Source organism: Pelophylax lessonae (genome assembly GCF_965119305.1).
Source record: "Pelophylax lessonae genome assembly, chromosome: 3".
Classification (NCBI taxonomy): domain Eukaryota; kingdom Metazoa; phylum Chordata; class Amphibia; order Anura; family Ranidae; genus Pelophylax; species Pelophylax lessonae.
Window position 1 is genome coordinate 361,402,829 of NC_138770.1, and position 20,633 is coordinate 361,423,461.

General features: G+C 42.7%; 1 protein-coding gene across 1 annotated transcript in view; it reads left to right on the top strand.

Annotated features, from left to right (window-relative positions):
- Positions 1 to 20,633, top strand: part of LOC309551353 (cytochrome P450 3A9-like) — a 140,762-nt gene that overhangs the window by 106,266 nt on the left and 13,863 nt on the right. Inside the window, exons 11-12 of the mRNA XM_082251906.1 lie at positions 6,250 to 6,476; positions 7,696 to 7,858. Of these exons, the coding sequence (XP_082108032.1) occupies positions 6,250 to 6,476; positions 7,696 to 7,858 (390 nt within the window). The remainder of the gene's footprint in view (positions 1 to 6,249; positions 6,477 to 7,695; positions 7,859 to 20,633) is intronic.

Here is a 20,633-nt window from a genome sequence, read left to right on the forward strand (position 1 = left end):
CATAAAGGGAATCAACTCAGTAAAGGAGGAGAGCATATTTAAAAGAAGGAAAACTACCACAAGAGGACACAGTTTTAAATTAGAGGGGCAAAGGTTTAAAAGTAATAAGAGGAAGTATTACTTTACTGAGAGAGTAGTGGATGCATGGAATAACCTTCCTGCAGAAGTGGTAGCTGCAAATACAGTGAAGGAGTTTAAGCATGCATGGGATAGGCATAAGGCTATCCTTCATATAAGATAGGGCCAGGGACTATTCATAGGATTCAGATATATTGGGCAGACTAGATGGGCCAAATGGTTCTTATCTGCCGACACATTCTATGTTTCTATGTTTCTAAAAATTCCCAATGCAATTTAAAATAAGTGTGAAATCAAAAACCTATGAGATATTTATAAAAAAATTGGGGAGGTGATCCCGAAAAGGTGACCGAAGGACGAGGAGATGCAGCAACTGGATAAACACAATATGTACTGGATAATGCCCATATTCCCTAAAAGGGTAATTGTAAATGTATAATGACTAATATCACGTGTGAAGATCATAATGAATGAATGGTAAGGAAAAAGAGAGCGCAGAACCTATAAAGGAAAAAATGAGAGAGCGGGCTACATAAAAAGGGTGTGTAGATGTCCAACCAATTAACCTTTAAATAAACAAAAAATATATAGGCATGTATAATATAGGAGAGGGTTAGAAATCACTTATGAAGCAATTCAAATCAAATTTGTTGTTTAACCCATGAGGGGCAAAGGTATTCATAGAGAATATCCATTTAGATTCCAATTGGCTAAGGGTTCTAACTTTATGGCTACCTTGCCAATGTTTCTTGTAAGGGGTAATGCCCCACAATTTGAGCTGTTTAGGATCTTTGTTATGGACTTTGGCGAAGTGTCTGGAAACGCTGTGTTTATCATATCCTTTGATGATGTTTTGGACATGTTCTTTGATTCTTAGTCTTAAAAGTCTTTTCGTTTGACCAACCCATATTGCAACCCACAATCACATTCTAGTGCATACACTGCACCTTCAGGGTTGCAACAGATGAAATCTCTAATGTAAAACCGGACCTCCGTGCTTGTTGCTGTAAACTGGAATTTTCTCTCATTAGGGCGATGGGTATGTGTGCAAGCAAAACATCTTCTGCAGGGATAAAATCCTTTCCCATTAAAGAAGGTGAAGGTTTTTTTTGGAGGATCCACAACATTTTTCACAACCCTATCACGAATAGTAGGAGCTCTTTTATAGACAAACTTTTTATAGACAAACTTCGGATCAGTTGGTAATATATTTTGAAGAAGTTTGTCTGCCTTTAAAATGTGCCAATGACACCTGATGATTTCTTCCACTTTTTTATGCTGGATACTAAAATCTAGCATAATAGGAGTTCCATCTAATTTATTAACTTCCTTCCTATCCTTGTTAATTAACTCCCTTCTATACAAGTGTGACACTTCCTTAATCTTTTCTTCTATAAATTTGGTATCATAGCCTTGTGTAGAGTAGTCTTCTAAAGAGGTACAGTTCCTTCTTACCCTTATCATTTGTCCTTTCGGGATGTTGAATATCCAGTTCTTGTGATGGCAGCTTTCAATAGGGAGGTAGCTTTCCTATCAATGTTTTTGAAATAAGTTCTGGTGGTAAATTTCTGATTTACTTGAATAATCTCGAGATCCAAAAAGGATATAGCATGCTGATTGATTTCCCATGATAATTTGATGTTTCTATCATTGTTATTCAGCTGCATCAGTGTCATGGACTTGCAATAGAGTTTGGCAAGCTTACCTGTCCCTTCATGTCTGTATTAGAGGTCAGACTGCACTTCTGGTTCCATTTTATCACCTCTCCTTCATCTTCCTGCCCCACCCAGGTCATCACAGGAAGTCTATATTAACCAGTGCACTGCAGGTCTGCTTTGCTGTTCAACAGTGTTTGGTTCCTGTTTCCTGTTTGCTGTGTGCTTAATCTACTTTTCTGTGTACCAACTTTGGCTTATCTCTGACTATTCCTATTTGCCTGTTACCCTGACCTTTGGCCTGTCCCTTGGTTACCCTTGTCTGCCTGTTACCCTGACCTCGGCTTACCCTTCACCATTCTGTGTGTCCTGAGTGGCTGCTTCCCTTCTATCCCTACGGAGCGTGACCTGGGGGACCCCAGGGGCCACGACCTGGGCCCAGCTGCAGCCAAGTCCATCCTCACCACTAGAGACTCTGGTGAACACCTGCTGGGTCTTAGACTCCGCGCCCTGGGGAATCTTGGGTTCACGTTCTGGTCCATTCGCAGCAGTCTGCTATCGGGTTCCCTACCTTGCGCTGCGCCCCTGCCTCCAACAGGGTGCAGTTGTCACCTGACCACAGGTGACCTGACAATCAGAAAACATTTTAGATTCTCTAAATTGCCTTTCCATCTACATACCCTTTTTATTTAGGCCGCTCTCCCATTTTTTCCTTTTTATGTTCTTTACTCTACTTTTCCTTACCCTTCATTCATTATGATCGTCACATGTGATATTAGTCATTATACATTTACAAATACCCTTTTAGGGACTATGGGCATTATTCATTGTACATATTGTGTTTATTCAGTTGTTGAACCTCCCCATCCTTCGGTCACCTTTTTGGGATCACCCCCCCAATTTTTTTTATCAACATCTCATAGTTTTTTTATTTCACACTTATTTTAAATTGCATCAGGGATTTTTCTCTCCTGTGCTTATTTTTAGGTTCATCTAGTTGTGTTTGGAACATTTTTTATATACTTTTTTATTTTTCAAGCTGCCTGGCTTAGTATGATATTATTTAGTCTACACTCACATGGCTGTATAGTAACAGTCTTTTACCTTTTTATTACTATGCCGCTATTACTCTGCTATTTAGACACACTCCATTAGCCTATCATTATCCCCTAAAGGAAGTCACGTGACCGTGATGATACGCGTTGGGAGATTTAGGATAGGTGAACCCAGAAGTGCGGCTGACGAATGGACTTTACATACATTTTTAGCTTGTTTTACTTAACCAAAATGTGAGTTGTATATTTTATTACAATAAATTAGTTGTTTCCTACTACACTATATGGAGCCCTTGTTCTTCCATATTACCCTGTCCGAGCTTGGGACGATCTAGCATCTGTCAAAGAAGTTTTTTGATCATACAGAGTATTTCTCTCCCGTTTCCAATCAGGGAATATTCCATCATTGCCAGTGGATTTGTTTTATGCTGTTGCCTTACAGCAGTAAGGTAAGGGTGTAGCGCATCCGGAGAAGACCTCCTCTCCCTGCATCCCTTTTTTGTTGCCTGGTGTTGGGATTCATTCATTCACTTCATTGGGTGTTCCATTGTCTATATCTTAGGATCTATTGGATCTGATTCACCTTCTGGATTGACAATGTTTACATGCTATCTGGACACTTTATGATTTTACACTGTTTGTTTCACAATTCATTCGTTTTAAGATTTTTCAAATAATATCTTATATTTAAGGGTCACTTAAGGGTTATTTTTATGCATCATTTCACCTAATGCCAATCTATTTGTTTATTTGAGTCACCTGTCATCATCACAGACATCTACCTGATTTATCTTGCTTTCCATGTTTGTGATATTCATTGGGGTATATCACTTATCAGATCTTATTATTTATTTAGCACAGTACCTTATCTCTTCTTTTATTCCACAATTTTATCAGCGAACAGAAAATCAAAATTGAAGTGGGGTTGGCTGAGTGGAGCTGGCTGTAAACACTAAGGGGAAGTTGCATTTGTAGGCATGATCTGTCTGCTTGCCAGCACAGCCCTAAAAAGTACCAATCACATCAGGCAGCAATTTCCATCTAGAGCTGTGAAGCAGGAATGAAGGAAGTGGTGGTAATCTCTGGGCTCCTCTAGACTGACTGCTAATGCTCACTGGAATTTAGAAAGACATTATAGGCATTTCCCATCCAACCACAATGTGGAAGTACCATGGATATGGTTCTAAGAAGGGATGCTACAGTTATAAAACAGTGTTGGAATGGCATTTCTGAAAAAAATGTGAAATGGAAGCCTGAGCTTGGAAAAAAAACAGTTATAATAGTCCATTTTAAAAAAGTGATTTGTCCAGAAAATTCCCCATATAGTTGCTAGCTAGCCAAATGCTTTTTTTGGAGCCAGTAAGGAATAATACGTGAGCTACTGTAGGGAGATAGAAGTCTTTTAAGTTTGGATCACAACTTAGATTGCTTGGCAATCTTCCTCTGTCTATCACTGTTGTTGCAGTTAAGGTATAAAGTCAAAGTTGGGTAAAGTTCTAGTTGAGTTGACAGGCAACAGCAATAAAGAGATTACTATTCCCTTGGTGAGCCAGCAGTAAGGAGAATGTGGATGCAGACAGTACTGGGTTGTATGCTGCCCTTTGGGGGAGCATTTGGACTGTTTCCTTTGGAGAGGGCAGGATGACTGGACTATAGCTTAGGCTCGGTTTCCACTAGTGCGACTTGCGGTGCAACTTGACACATGTTAAGTCGCACGCAAGTCAAAACCCATTGTTTTCAATGGGGCCCGTTTCCACTGCCGCGGCTTCAGTTGCGGCGACTTCAAAAGTAGATTGTGCACTACTTTTGAGCCGCCTTCAGTGCGACTTCCCTCTATATATGAGGGACAAGTCTCACTAAAGCCGCAGTTTACTTTCGCTATCAAGTCGTGCTAGAAGTAGCACGACTTCGTAGCCGCACTAGTGGAAACCGAGGCTTAAACTTGAAGAACATGTTTTGATAACAAAGCAAATGATGGCATGGGTCTCTCAGAGTGGCCTAGGCATTTTAAACATTCTTAAAGCTATGAGCTTTCAGAGGTGCTTGTGGAGTAATAACTGCCACTGATGTATTACTGTTCACTTGTACAGCAACGCTTTGATTGTTGATCATGCTATCCAGCCTATGCTTATGTTATTTACAAAGTGGGGAGGTACTCTTGAACATGGATCTGTGTGAAGTGATAAAGGTATTTGTGCTGGCTAAAGAGGGAGAGCTCAGTAGTGGGACTGTATCTAGGTTAGGCCAGGCTGGGCCTTGCCTAGAGTTCCCAAGGGTGTTATATCTCACTGTTCTGCCCCTAAGAATAATGGGATCTCTGGGGAGCTTCAATACAAAAGGATTGCAGTGGTGGCATGCTGTTTGGCCCAAGCCACAAATAAAGGAGTTAAATTCCTATATTACACTGCTTTTGCTTACCTAGTTTTAAAAGTGCCACTTCTAAAGCTTCAATCTTGATGCTGGCATCATTGACTATGAATAATCATGTAGAATGACAGCTCTGACTTTTTATACTTTGTTGTCTGCATGCCTGTTCTAGGTCAGTCACTCACTAGTTATTGGAGCCAGAATCAGCAGACCTTGAGCCTGGACTTTGAAACCCAATTTAGCTTTGGAAGCTTTTTTGCATTCTCACAGGTCAACTTCAAACAGCTTTCAGAGGTTTTAGAAAGATCTGATTACAAAAATGACTTTTTCCGCACAAGATTTGCACATAAACATAAAATGTAAGTTTTAGCAGACTCAACCTCATACAGTCTAGTAGACTTTTCTCCATGATTTTTTTTCCTTTGTTTTTTCTTCTACTTATTCACTTTAGGTTTTTTGTGTACCTCAGGATCAACACATCACCAAAGGTGAAAGGTTACTGCAATGGAAAATTAATTTTACAGAACAACGCATTAGCTGAATCAATATCACCCAGCCGAGTAAACTTTTCCCCCTGATTTTTTTCTTTGGTTATTTTTCTACTTTTTCACTTTGTTTTTTTTTTTTTTTTTGTCTACCTCTGGATCAACACATCAGTAAATAAAGAAAGGTTACTGCAATGGGAAATTCATTTTACAGAATAAATATTTCACATTTCTCAGCTTGAACTTAAAGCATATTGATTTATAATGTAAATAGCCTAAATGTACTGCTGCCATGTCACCTATCACGTGCGCTCCTGCTTATTAAGAGTACACACATTGTACAGGCATGGTTAAAAGTAAGCCAGCACAGAGCGATTATTTGCAGCTGATGCTGGAGTGAGTGTAGGCTTTATAAGATCAACCGCACAGAGATGCAAAAAAAGCATAAAAAAAAGGTGAAAACAGCATTTATTAACTGTAAAAAATAGCAACTGTTTATGATGCAAAGGGCCTTAGCAAACTAAATGATTGAATTTGGATATGCATTAAATTGTGATTTTTTTTTTTTTTTTTTTGCCTGAGTGTACTTATTTAATGTTACCCTCTCAGGCCAGCCCCACTTATGATATTCTTATGAAAATGGAATATTTGGATATGGTGATTCAGGAAACTCTTCGAATGTACCCTCCTGCAGCAAGAGTGGAGAGGGTTTCAAAGAAAACTGTTGAAATCAATGGCGTTACCATACCACAAGGAATGGTCTGTATGATCCCAGCATATGCGTTGCATAATAACCCAGAATACTGGCCGGAGCCTGAAGAGTTTCGACCTGAAAGGTATAGTATGGAAAATACCAGCATACTGTTCATGAACTCCCATCCTTACTGACCCATTTCCCTGCTTCAAAATTAAAATAAGGATGTTGGTTGAGATTTTATTCTCACAATCAATAATAGTTAAAAAAAAAAAAAACATTTTACATCTGAGCCAAACATGCTATCTGAATATACACATAACATATTTGACAAAAATACAAATAGCTTGGTGCTGTCATTTTCAGATGTCACAAAGGCATTTCCCTCATTTTGTGGATCTCCCTTTGGACCACACTCTTTTGAGGTTAAGTTTTGGCACCAGATTTTTCAAATATGTTAAATTTCTATACTATAACTCACTGGCAAAGGTCATAATGAACAGCTAGACCTCCACTTATATAGATGCACTTGCCAGTTGTGTCAATTGACGCTACTATTAATTTGCAAGAGCAGTGGAGCCCCTGACAGCTACATTGAGGACATCAACAATCAGGACCTCTGCTTCAATAGCCTCTGGAAAACGATAGGAATAAATGCAAATGACAGAATTCCATACTTGAGAGATTGAGAGATCAATAGAGGCTCTATTGACCCTTATCATTTCCTTTGGTGCATATTCCAGTTTGACCCTAAACTAGAAGATGTCAAGCTGTTTACCTCTTGATATCAGTCCCCAGTGACAACTTTAAAAACAATTCATTATCTGATATGAACTGACACAATCAAAAAGGTGGTCACCCAAAAACCTGCAATGGATTATATTTACTGAAATAAGAATTTGTTGTTGCCCATATATAACCAATCACATATTGTTTTTTATTTGTTTGTAGAAACATGGAATGTATGCAAATAGTTTATGATCTTATCTTATGCAAAAAAAAAAAAAAAAAACAACTTGCTGACAGCGCTTAGAATAGATCTCAAACATAAATAGTTGTAAAATAGTATAGTATAAAATACTTTAACAAAGTAGAGTACCATTTCTCGAATACCTGATCTGTTCCAACATTTATTTAAAATATTAGTCACCCATGGACCATGTACCCAGGGGAGGTATTTCCCTGTCTTGCCTTGTTTATGTACTTTTGATGTATAACTACTGTTATAAGGTTGTGTGCTTTATTCTTACAAAAGACAATAAATATATCAAAAGTAAAATATTAGTCACCCTTTTGTAGCCTAATAAAAATACTGCAGCTCATAGTAAGTATTCATTTGGCAGTAATATTTTTTTCTACAGGTTTAGCAAGGAAAACAGAGAAAGTCATACTCCATACACATTCATTCCCTTTGGAGATGGACCACGAAACTGCATTGGAATGAGGTTTGCATTGCTAAGCATGAAAGTAGCAACAGTGACCATCCTCCAGCACTTCATGTGTCGACCCTGTGAAGACACGCTGGTAAGCTAAATATCTGTACTTTTTATAAAGATAGTATTATCCATCTCACTCTACATTTACATCTATTTCACAAAAGAGTTTGTTTAGGTATTAACATCTTTTTAGTTCCTAAAGTGGAATTCCAGCCTAAGAGATTTTTTAGTTTTGCATAGAATTGAAGAAGTCTAGAAACCATGCCAGGTTTTTTTTAATGTATGCAATTTATTTGGGCCGGTTTCCTCTCGCATGCTTTGTGGAACCAGGTTTTTGCTGCTATCTGATCACTGTTGGGGACTCAGCAATAAGAGCATTTGTTTAAGAGCTTATGGAAGGTTAATAACCTTTTTGAGTTCTTTTACAGTTTGTGTCCCCATTTTGGAGATTCCTACTTACGTTACTAAGTAGAAATGAAAGTGAGGAAAAAATATCCTCAACAGGGAGTCAGACAGCAATAGAATGAAAAAAGGCACTAACCCTACTCTACTCAACCCAAAACAAGAAAAAAAAAATGTTTTGATTGGAGCCGGCTTCATCTTTGGCAAAATGCTGCATTTTGTTGATATGTATCTATAGCCAAAACGTTTCTTTTAGTTTTGGATAGACTGGGTAAGATTAGAACTCCACTGGAGAGAATCCTTCACCTCCTGTCTGGTAAAAAGGATGTCCCCAGGACAGGAAGTGAGGGGAAACCTCTCTATCAGCAACACAGACAGATGTAAAGATGTTTTTTTTTTTTTTACGTCCAGAAATGCTGGAACATCTGTCTGTTTTTTATTGTTTTCTGTTTCTCTGTTGCATTTTTTCTTTACTTCATCTCTGGTAAAAGATTGTCCCCAGAACAGAAAGTGAGGGGAATCTCTCTAACAGAGCCCTGGATAGCAGTAAAATCTGACGGGGTTTCTAACTTTTCCCCACGTTGTGCAAAGCTAAAATAAGTTTTGGATATGGATACATTTTAATCTCTCTAATGGTTGCTGATATACTTGAAAGGTAAATTTGTGAGCCCCTAGTTGACCTTTTACATTGTGGTGTATTACTATACTTCTTATTGGAGTTATACTATATTTTAAAAGTGTTTTTTGGTGCTTTTCCTGATAGTGACAATTATTTTTGGTATGTATGGTATGTATTTGACTAAAGTGTATCGTAAGCCAGTGCTTCAAAGACATGCTGATGGTTTATTGGCCCGTCTAAATTGGTCCTTTTTTTTCGGTTTTTTTTTTTTTTTTTTTAAATGCTAGTCTCATATCAAACCCATGGCTGGTTTGCGAACAGTACCAAAATTTCAAACTTTTCGTAAGACAATATAATTTCCCCCATACGTAGCAACATGCCACAGTACAAAAGGAAGTAATGTCATTATGAGTGACCCCTCTAGCCATGTCTACATATAAACATGTTACGAGCGGCGAGGATTTTTCTTTGTCCACATGTTGGTTTGTTCTTCATAAACGTTCAGTGTATAAAAATTGAGTTTTTCCCTGATGACATGCCAGTCAAAAGAGTATCATCATGATAGCTAAATGTAATTCAGAAAACATGATTTTCACTCTGTGTTTGAAGACCCAAAAATATGCATAATATTGTTTTTCCCTGTTTGTTTAAATTTTTTTGTGAAAAAAAACTTGTTTTCATTGCTCTACATATTGTGTGCTAAAAGCTGTCCCTCTTTATTGCTTATTATTTTAAAAAGTTGGAAGGTATGCATTGGAATCTATTTTACCTGCAAAACTGTTAGCATTTTACATAGTTAGTCAGGTTGAAAAAAGACACAAGTCCATCTGGGCCAACCAATAAAATAAAATACAGTAAAGAAAACCCAACCATAGAATAACATATACACAATCCTATACCCTATAATCCGATCCAGAAGAAGGCGAAAAAACCCCAGCAAAGCATAATCCAATTTGCTACAGCAGGGGAAATAAATTCCTTCCTGATCCCCGAGAGGTAATCGGATATTCCCTGGATCAACTTTACCTATAAATATTAGTATCCATTTATATTATGTACAGCCAGGAAAGAATCCAGGCCTTTTTTAAAGCAATCTAGTGAGCTAGCCAGAACCACCACATTTTCACAGCTCTTACGGTGAAGAAACCTTTCCGTATTTGGAGACAAAATCAATTTTCCTCTAGACGCAAAGAGTGCCCCCTTGTCCTCTGTGTTGACCTTAAAGTGAATAACTCAACAAGTTCACTATATGTACCCCTTATGTATTTATATATGTTAATCATATCCCCCTTAATCTCCTCTTTTTAAGAGAGAATAAATTCAGTTCCTCTAATCTTTTCTCATAGGTGAGCTCCTCCATGCCTCTTATCAGTTTGGTTGCCCTTCTCTGCACTTTCTCCAGTTCCCCAATATTCTTTTTTAGAACTGGTGCCCAAAACTGAACTGCATATTCCAGATGAGGTCTTACTAATGATTTTTACAGGGGCAAAATTATATCTCTCTCTCTGGAGTCCATGCCTCTGTTAATACAAGAAAGGACTTTGCTTGCTTTAGAAACCGCAGCTTGGCATTGCATGCTATTATTAAGCTTAGGATCTGCCAGAACAGAAGAACACCCAGATCCTTCTCCGCTATAGATTCCCCTAGTTGTAATCCCCCTAGTATGTATAATGCATGCATATTATTAGCCCCCCAAGTGCATAACTTTACATTTATCAACATTAAACTTCATTTGCCACATAGTTGCCCAATGAAACAGTGCATTGAGATCAGCTTGTAAGTTGGTGTCAACTGCAAAGACTGAAATGGTAATTTTAATCCCAGACCCTATATCATTTATAAAGATATTAAAAAATAAGGGTCCCAACACTGAACCTTGGGGTACACCACTGCTAACCTTAGACCATTCAGAGTAAGAATCATTAACCACTACTCTCTGAATTCTATCTTTTAGCCAATTTTCTATCCATTTACAAACTGATCTTTCCAAGCCTGCAGTGTTTACCTTACACATTAGCCGTGTGTGGGGAACTGTGTCAAATGCTTTTGCAAAATCCAAGTATACTACGTTCACAGCCACCCCTCTGTCCAAGGTTTTACTTACCTCCTCATAAAAACAAATCAGGTTTGTTTGACAACTTCTGCCTTTCATGAATCCATGTTGTCTGTTGCTTAAAATATTTTTTCCCAAGAACTCATCTATGTAGTCTTTTATTAACCGCTTGCCGACCGCCGCAAGTACATATACTGCGGCGGTCAGCCCCTCACAGGCAGAGTGACGTATCGGTACGTCACTAGCCTGTGAGGCTCTGGGGAGCGAGCACGCTCCTGCTCCCGCGTGGTCACGGACCCCCCCCGCGCTTGTGACCGGCGGACCCGATGTCCGCCGGTCACTCTGCGATCGTCGGGGAAGAGGGAGAAAGGCAGGCAGGCTGTGTAAACCCCCCTTTTTCCCTTGGTACACATGTGTAAACAAGCCGCCTGTCATTCTCCCCTGTGTAGAAACACTGATCATACGGTTCTACTATGTAGGACCGTTGATCAGTGTTCCTACAGCTCAAGCCACAGCCAATCACAGTTAGAATCACGCCCCTAGGGACACACATAGCCCCTCCCTCTCAAATAAAGTTAACCCCTTTACTGCCAGTGTAATTTTACAGTAACAGTGCATATATATAGCACTGATTACTGTAGAAATGTCACTGGTAACCCCAAAAGTGTCAAAAATGTCAAGGGTCCGATCTGTCCGCCGCAATGTCGCAGTGCCGCAAAAAAATCGCAGATTGCCGCCATTACGCGTTAAAAAAACAACAACAAAAATCTTTCCCTTTGTTAGTAAACGCGATAACTTTTGCGCAAACCAATCAAAATACGCTTTTTGCGATTTTTTTTTTACCAAACATATGTAGCATAAAACAAATTGGCCGAAAATGTTAAAAAATTTTGATTTTTACTTTTTTTTGGGGGGGAATTTCATATAAAAAATGTGAAAAATATTGTTATTTTTGCAAAACTGACGCTCTTTTTTTGTTTATAGCGCGTGATCAAAAAATCGCACAGGTGATCAAATACCACCAAAAGAAAGCTCTGTTTGTGGGAAAAAAAGGACGTCAAATTCGTTTAAGTACAGCGTCGCATGACCGCGCAATTGTCCGTTAAAGTCACGCAGTGCCGAATCGCAAAATACCCCCTGGTGTTTTAGCAGCCAAATCCTCCGGGGCTTAAGTGGTTAAACTCTCCAGTATCTTCCTGACTATAGAAGTTAAATTAACAGGTCTATAGTTACTTGGCATCTTTCATCCCTTTTTAAATATAGGCACCACATTGGCCCTACGCCAATCCAGTGGTACCATTCCAGTCCTAACGAGTCCCTAAAAATTAGAAACACAGGCTTTGAAATTACAGCGCTCAATTCTTTTAGGATGCGGGGGTGGATGCCATCTGGTCCAGGCGCTTTATCCACCTTTATTCTGTCTAAATATTTCTGGACCATATCACTTTTAAACCATTGTGGATCCTTTGGGCCTGTGTCAATACCATCCTCATTATGGTCATGAGCATTTTTGTCCACTAGTCCTGAGATTTACACAACCCTGCCATATAGCACAACCAATCAGGTGATCTGACATTTATCTGCTCCAGATAAACAACACAGCTAGTTCCCTTCCCTGGTCTCAGTCTCTGACTGGACAGTGAGGGAGCAGCAACAGACATATGAAGTTGTCTATTTCCTACTGTCAGTGTGTTCTTTGGCATCAAATCTAGCATGTGAACGCTACGTCTTCCAGCATACTGAACTCAAGTAAAATGTATGTATTATATTGATTGCATTTAAAATACATTTATGATTTTTCAATATTCATTTCAATTTCAAATAAAAATACATCTGCTTTCATTGGTATATTTTGCATATCTGCCTGAATATTAGCTTTAAGTTTGTTGAAAACCTTTTAAATGAAAGCACTGCATGAGTCACTTCTGACAGTTAATCATTGACACCCTCAGCTATGCATGTTTCCCTATGAGAATGTGCATAGGGAGGTGTCTCCTTTCTCTCCACTCAGATCTCAGATTACACTCTGTGCAGTAAGTGACATCATATCCCCTTACCTCCTAGAAGCTGAGAAATACCACCTGTATACTTTAGAAGGCTGTAGAGGATATAAATCTGAAGAAAAATAGGTACCACTTATGTAGGAGAATTTCATTTTTCACTGTGTATCACCTGATGCTGGTCACTTCAGGACCTATGTAAGGGTCTATCACTTTAAAGAGGAGCTCCAGTCTGTAAAAAAAAACAAAATTACTGTAGCTGCTGACTTTTACTATAAGGAATATTCTGGACCGGCTGCAAAGGCTATGAATGTGATTTTCAGGAGCACATGGAGCTCATTGCCCTGGTGAGATTATCCATACCAAATCACCTTCCCAGATAGTTTACTCAGTCACAACTCACATGTAAGAAGATCTGGCGATGTTTATTTGTCGTATGATCCGTAGAATGTGCAGTTACAACAGGTAAAAGAACGATTCATCCATACAGGTAGGAGAGAGTACTTGTCACATTGAATTTTACAGCAGAAATGGTTGATACAGAAAAAAGGGGAGGGGTAAACCTCCAGCATGGAAACTACGGAGTGGTACAAGAGACAATCTTAATATGAGCATTAAAGAAACAGTACATTATAATAAAACAGCTTCATGTAACATGACACTCCCTTTAGAAACCTTTAGATTTCAAAGACTATTGTAACGCTGAGCACTCCGGTCCCTGCTTCTGGACCGGAGCGCTCGTGGCGTTCGTTTCAGATCCACTCACCTGTGCCCGCTCCAGCTCCCTCCTCCGCTCCCCGCTCACATGGTTCCCAGCACGCGCGCCCCTGCACCATAGGGCGCGCGCGCCGGTTGTTTGAAATTTAAGGGGCCTGTGCACCAGTAATTGGTGCCTGGTCCAAACCTCCCTTCCTGTTTCCTGTTTCCTGTGACCTGTTTCCTGTTTCTTATATAAGTGACCTGCCCCTTCCAGCCCTTGCCGGATCTTTGTTGCCTTGTTGCCTTAGTGAAAGTGTTATTTGTGTAATCCTTTGCCTGTTGCCGAACCCTTTGCTAACGACTATCGCCTCTGAACCTGTGCTGCCTGCCCTGACCTTTGCTACGTCTGACTACGCCTCTGCCTGTCCCTTTTGTACTACGCCTATATCAGCAGTCGGTGAGGTTGAGCCGCTACCAGAGGACACGACCTGGTAGTTACCGCCGCAGCAAGCCCATCCCGCCTTGCGGCGGGCTCTGGTGAAAACCAGTAACTACTTAGAACCGATCCTCTGGTACGGTCCACGCCAATCCCTCACTGACACAGCGGATCCACTCCCTGCACCGCTCCTGCTACCAGTCCGGACCCTGACAGTAAGATCCGGCCATGGATCCCGCTGATGTGCCTCTGCCTAGTATCGCGGACCTTACTACAGTTGTGGCCCAGCAGTCACAGCAGATCGCTCAGCAAGGTCAACAGCTGGCACAGTTGACCGCCATGCTGCAGCAGCTTCTTCCAGCACAGCAGCAGCCGCCTCCACCGCCTGCATCTGCTTCACCACCGCAGCCTGTGGCCGCCGCCACTTCTAGAGTCCGTCTGTCCATGCCGGCCAAGTACGACTGTGATCCCAAGTTGTGCCGCGGATTCTTATCCCAATGCTCCCTTCACCTGGAGATGTCGGCTGACCAGTTCCCCTCGGAGCGAGCCAAGGTGGCATTTGTCGTTAGCCTGCTTTCAGGGAAGGCCCTGGCCTGGGCTACACCGCTTTGGGACCGCAAAGATCCTGCCACTGCCAGAATTTCTTTCAGGAATTCCGGAGTGTTTTTGAGGAGCCAGCCTGGGCTGCCTCAGCAGAGACTGCGTTATTGAACTTGTCCCAGGGGAGTTCCTCTGTCGGAGACTATGCTATCCGTTTCCACACCCTGGCTTCGGAACTCTCCTGGAATAACGAGGCGCTCTGTGCTACCTTTAAGAAAGGCTTGTCCAGCGCCATAAAGGACGTCCTGGCCGCACGAGAAGTCCCTACCAACCTGAGTGACCTCATCCATTTGGCCACCAGGATTGACCTGCGTTTTGCTGAGCGACGAGAGGAACTGCTACAGGAAAAGGGAAGTGCTCGTCCCAGACGCTTTCCTCGTCTGGCGCCTATCTTCCAGCATCCACCGCAACCCTCTTCTGGGCCTCCCGCCGAGGAAGCCATGCAGGTGGATCGGTCTCGCCTGACCAGGCAAGAAAGGAACCGCCGTAGAGACGAGAACCTCTGTTTGTACTGTGCCAGTACTGAGCACTTTGTAAAGGACTGTCCTCTCCGTCCACCGCGTCAGGGAAACGCTCGCACCTAGTCAACGTGGGAGAGGCGTTCCACGCATTACGGTACCCGTGCGGATTTCCGTGTCCGCCAAGATCTCCTTTGCTGCCTCTGCCTTTCTAGATTCCGGTTCAGCCGGTAACATAATCGACGCCTCACTGGTGAACAAGTTCCACATCCCTGTGGTTCGTTTACTGAAGCCCATCTTCATCTCCACAGTTAATGGAGAGAGACTCGACGGTATGGTGCAGTTCCGTACAGAACCCCTCCAGATGGACATCGGAGTCCTGCATTCTGAGCGATTGGAGTTTTTTGTGTTACCCCATTGCACCTCAGAACTCCTCTTGGGTCTTCCCTTGCTCCAGCGCCATTGTCCCGCTCTGGATTGGACCTCCGGAGAGGTTCGAAGCTGGGGTTCGGCTTGTTTCGGCAGATGTCTCAAGTTGGTACGAGTCAAGTCTGCACCTGTTATTTCTCCTCCTCCCGGTCTGCCTGAACAATATGCGGATTTTTCAGACGTTTTTTGCAAGAAACAAGCGGAGGTGTTGCCTCCACATAGGCCATATGACTGCCCCATTGACTTGCAACCTGGCACTACGCCGCCTAGGGGAAGAATCTATCCTCTCTCCCCTCCAGAGACTCTAGCCATGTCAGAGTATATCCAGGAGAACCTGCAGAGAGGGTTTATCAGGAGATCCTCTTCTCCTGCCAGAGCAGGATTCTTCTTTGTTGCGAAGAAGGACGGTACCCTTAGGCCTTGGATAAACTTTCGGGGTCTCAACAGCATTACTGTAAAGAACCGTTACCCTCTTCCCCTGATTACGGAACTCTTTGACCGGTTACAAGGCGCCAAGTACTTCACCAAGTTGGATCTCAGAGGGGCCTATAACCTTATTCGCATCCGAGAGGGTGACGAGTGGAAGACGGCTTTTAACACCCGAGACGGGCATTTTGAGTACTTAGTCATGCCTTTCGGGCTCTGTAACGCTCCAGCGGTCTTCCAGAAGTTCGTTAATGACATTTTCCGAGACCTGCTCTATACCTGTGTCGTGGTCTTTTTGGATGACATCCTCATCTTCTCTACTAACTTGGATCAACACCGTGCTCATGTCCACTTAGTACTCTCCCGTCTCAGAAAGAACCGTCTCTACGCTAAATTTGAAAAGTGCTTGTTCGACCGTACCAGCCTTCCCTTCCTGGGCTACATCATTTCTGCCAAGGGACTACAAATGGATCCTGCCAAACTGTCTGCCATCCTGGACTGGCCTCGTCCCTCTGGCCTTAAGGCCATCCAGCGATTCCTCGGATTCGCAAACTATTATAGACAGTTCATCCCGCATTACTCCACCCTTGTGGCACCAATTGTAGCCCTAACTAAGAAGGGGGCTAACCCGAAATCTTGGCCGCCCCAGGCCGAGAAGGCCTTCAGCGATCTTAAGTCTGCCTTTGCCACCGCCCCAGTTCTGTCCAGACCGGATCCTACTAAGCCGTTCTACCTGGAAGTAGACGCTTCCTCTGTTGGTGCTGGTGCTTTGCTCATGCAAAAGACTACGAGAGGCAAGTCAGTTACTTGCAGGTTTTTCTCTAAGACTTTCTCTCCCGCTGAAAGAAATTATTCTATTGGGGATAGAGAATTACTCGCCATCAAGCTGGCCTTGGAAGAGTGGCGGCATTTACTGGAAGGATCGGTACATCCCGTGAACATCTACACGGATCATAAAAATTTATCTTACCTCCAGTCTGCTCAGAGACTAAATCCCCGCCAAGCTCGCTGGTCTCTATTTTTTGCCAGATTTAACTTCCGGATCCACTTTCGTCCAGCGAGCAAGAATCTCAGGGCCGATGCCCTCTCTCGTTCGTCTGATGTCACAGGAGAGGAAGTCAAGCCACAGCACATTGTGCCCCCGGAATGTCTGGTCACCGTGGCACCTATAGACTTGCGTAACCTCCCTCCCGGAAAGACCTATGTTTCTCCCCATCTTCGCCTAAAGGTTCTTAAGTGGGGACATTCTTCTCTTCTCGCAGGACATCCTGGCGTCCAAAAGACTCTACAACTTATCTCCAGGAGATATTGGTGGCCATCCTTGGAGAAGAACATGTCTGAATTTGTACAGTCCTGCTCTGTATGTGCCAGAGACAAAACCCCTCGCCAAAGACCCGCCGGCTTTCTCCAGCCACTTCCCATACCAGAGACCCCTTGGTCCAATATCGCGATGGACTTCGTTACGGACCTACCACCATCTCACGGGAAAACGATAATTTGGGTCGTCGTAGATCGCTTTTCGAAGATGGCGCACTTCATCCCGTTGCCAGCCTTACCATCCGCACCTCAGTTGGCCAAGCATTTCCTCCGACACATCTTCCAGTTACACGGCCTGCCTTCACATATTGTCTCCAATAGAGGAGTCCAGTTTGTGTCCAAGTTCTGGAGGGCTCTTTGTGGACGGCTTAAAATCAAGCTGGATTTCTCTTCTTCATACCACCCCCAAACCAACGGACAAGTAGAGCGGGTCAATCAAATCTTGGGCGACTACCTTCGCCACTTCGTTTCCTCCCGTCAAGACGATTGGGTCGACCTCCTCCCGTGGGCGGAGTTCTCCTATAACCACAAAGACTCTTCCGCCACCAACAAGTCTCCCTTCTTCGTGGTTTACGGTCGTCATCCTCTGCCTCCTCTGCTGTTATCCTCCTCCTCCGGTGTACCTGCAGTGGATGACCTGGTGCAAGACTTTTCTGCCATCTGGCGTGAGACGCGCCTGTCCCTCTTACAGGCCTCATCCCGCATGAAAATCCAAGCGGACAAGAAACGTCGGTCTCCTCCTGTCCTGGTTCCTGGGGACAGAGTTTGGCTCTCCTCCAAGTACGTCCTCTTCAGGGTTCCTAGTTACAAGCTTGGTCCTCGTTATTTGGGACCCTACAAGGTCAAGAAGAGGATCAATCCTGTGTGTTACCAACTCCATCTCCCTTCCTCCCTTAAAATTCCCAACTGTTTTCATGTCTCCCTCCTCAAGCCTGCGGTCTTTAATCGCTTTTCCCCTAAGAATCTTCCTCCCACGCCTGTATCCGGTACCTCGGATGTCTTCTCCGTTCAGGAAATATTGGCCTCTAAATTGGTCAGAGGAGAAGATATTTTTTGGTGGACTGGGAGGGCTGCGGTCCTGAAGAGAGATCCTGGGAGCCAGAGGAGAATATCTTGGACCGTGTAACTGTAATGTTCTGGTACCTTTGGTACCCTAATTCCACTTTTCCTAAGTGTATGCGCCCCACCATTCTCTTTTGGTAAGGTGCGCATACACCTTTAAGACCGATGCTGTCATCACTGAGCGCCGCTGGAGCGGCTATTTCAACCTCCGGCGGTCTCACTCACATGTTCGTTCAACGCCGCATAATCTGCCTTGAAGCTCTCATGCTTGCAAGCATACCTCGCTATCGGAACCACGCTGCTGATCCCTGTATCCCGTTACCGGATCATCCGCTCTTGCCGAACCTCTCCTCTACTACATTGCTACTAGTGATAAGTACCCCACAGGGGAAACCTCTATAACCTTCATACTAAAGCTTACACTATCTAGCTCTGCATACTAAGGACTATTACTACATCTGCATTAACTAAGATTGCTAGCTCTTGAGCCTAATACCATCTGCTCTTGCACTGGGTTGGTCTATCCTGTATGTTCACCTGCTACTCTATCATCTGCTACCATACATGATTGCTAAACCTATCTGCATCCCATCTGCTACTATCTTACTTTCAAGAACATTCCTTTCAAGTGTCTGTCATCTACCATCTCTACCCAACCTGTCTCTTCAGCCTATCATCACTATATTACTATACATATAAGTCACTCTAGGAACATCTTATTGAGTGTGTGTATCTACTTGCTGAATTGAGACTATCCACACATGATGAGTCTTGGGAGTTGGGATTGGTGTCTCAGCGTTTCTCTACATGACTACTGAAGTGGAATATTTCTGCAGCTGTAAATCCACATTATACATAAAACGCAGGAGCGTTACAGATTGAACGAACCTCAAATGGATTTAGCAGAAATAACCACTCAGGTGACACAATTAAAACAGCAAGTAACTGCGTTAATACACGCACTTGCTGAATTAAGAGAAGAAAATCAGGCTCTGACGCAGCAGGTAACCAGACTGACACAACTTACCACTGCTCAGTCCCCTGAACCCAAAATAAATCCTCCTTTGGTATTTACAGGCGATCGCAAAAAAATTAGCGAATTTAAAAAAAAAAAAGGTGAGTTACTTTTCTTGCTAAAACCCCGTACCTACCTTACTGATCACATTAAGGTTTATACTATTATTTCTTACCTAACAGGCGATCCTCGGGCCTGGGCAGACTCTCTTTTTGAGAAAAACGATCAGCTTCTCAAATCCTATGCCTTATTTCTAGCAGAACTTACTAGCCTATATGATGATCCCAATAGGCAGAGTACTGCCGATCTTCAATTAAGGTCCTTGAAACAAGGTAGGAGACCTGTGGAAGACTTTGTCGCAGAATTCAAGAGATGGACCCTTGATTCAGAATGGAATGATGCATCTCTGAAAACTCAATTTAGGCTTGGCCTATCAGAGGCCGTTAAAGACGAGCTCGCCCGAGCGGATCTGCCAAAAACCCTGGATGCATTGATACAACTCAGTATCACCATAGATAGAAGACTACGAGAAAGAAAGGCTGAAAAAATGGGAATGCCATTATCCAGTTCTTCTCGGATTTCGGCCGATGACCCCACTCCTATGGAGGTAGGAACCATACGCCCACCTCTATCAACTATGGAAAGAGCCAGAAGACGATCTGGTAATCTCTGCTTGTACTGTGCATCCCCGGATCACAAGATAAACGTCTGTCCCCTAGTCTACAAAAAGAAGGGTGAGTGTTCACATGTCCTCCTAGGGGGATTGACAACTTCAATTACTAACCCTTACCTTTTTGTTTGCTTAACATTACAGTGGGACCAGAACAAGATTACTACTAAGGCCATGATTGACACAGGATCTTGTGGAAATTATATTGACATACGTTTTGCTGCTTTAAATAAAGTCCCTATTATTTCTAAACCTAAACCTGTCTCAGTGAGTCTTATTAACGGTGTTCCTTTATCCTCTGGTCTGATCACTGATCAGACACAGGCACTCCTAGTCACTACTAACGGGTCTCATATGGAGACCACTACCTTCGATCTAATACCTTCACCCCACTTTCCCATTGTTTTGGGACTTCCCTGGTTACACACACATCAACCAACCATAGATTGGAAGGAACGGACCCTGGCCTTCCTCTCTTGCTATTGCGAGGGTACGTGTAACCTCCCGTCTTCCGGGAAGATCCTGTCTGTGGTGACAGATGAGATTGCACCACTATGTTATCAGGATCTCTCTGAGGTTTTTCTTGAGAAAAATGCTCAAGCACTACCTCCCCATCGAGACTATGATTGTAGTATTGATCTACTCCCAAATAGCAAATTGCCGTTCGGTCATGTTTA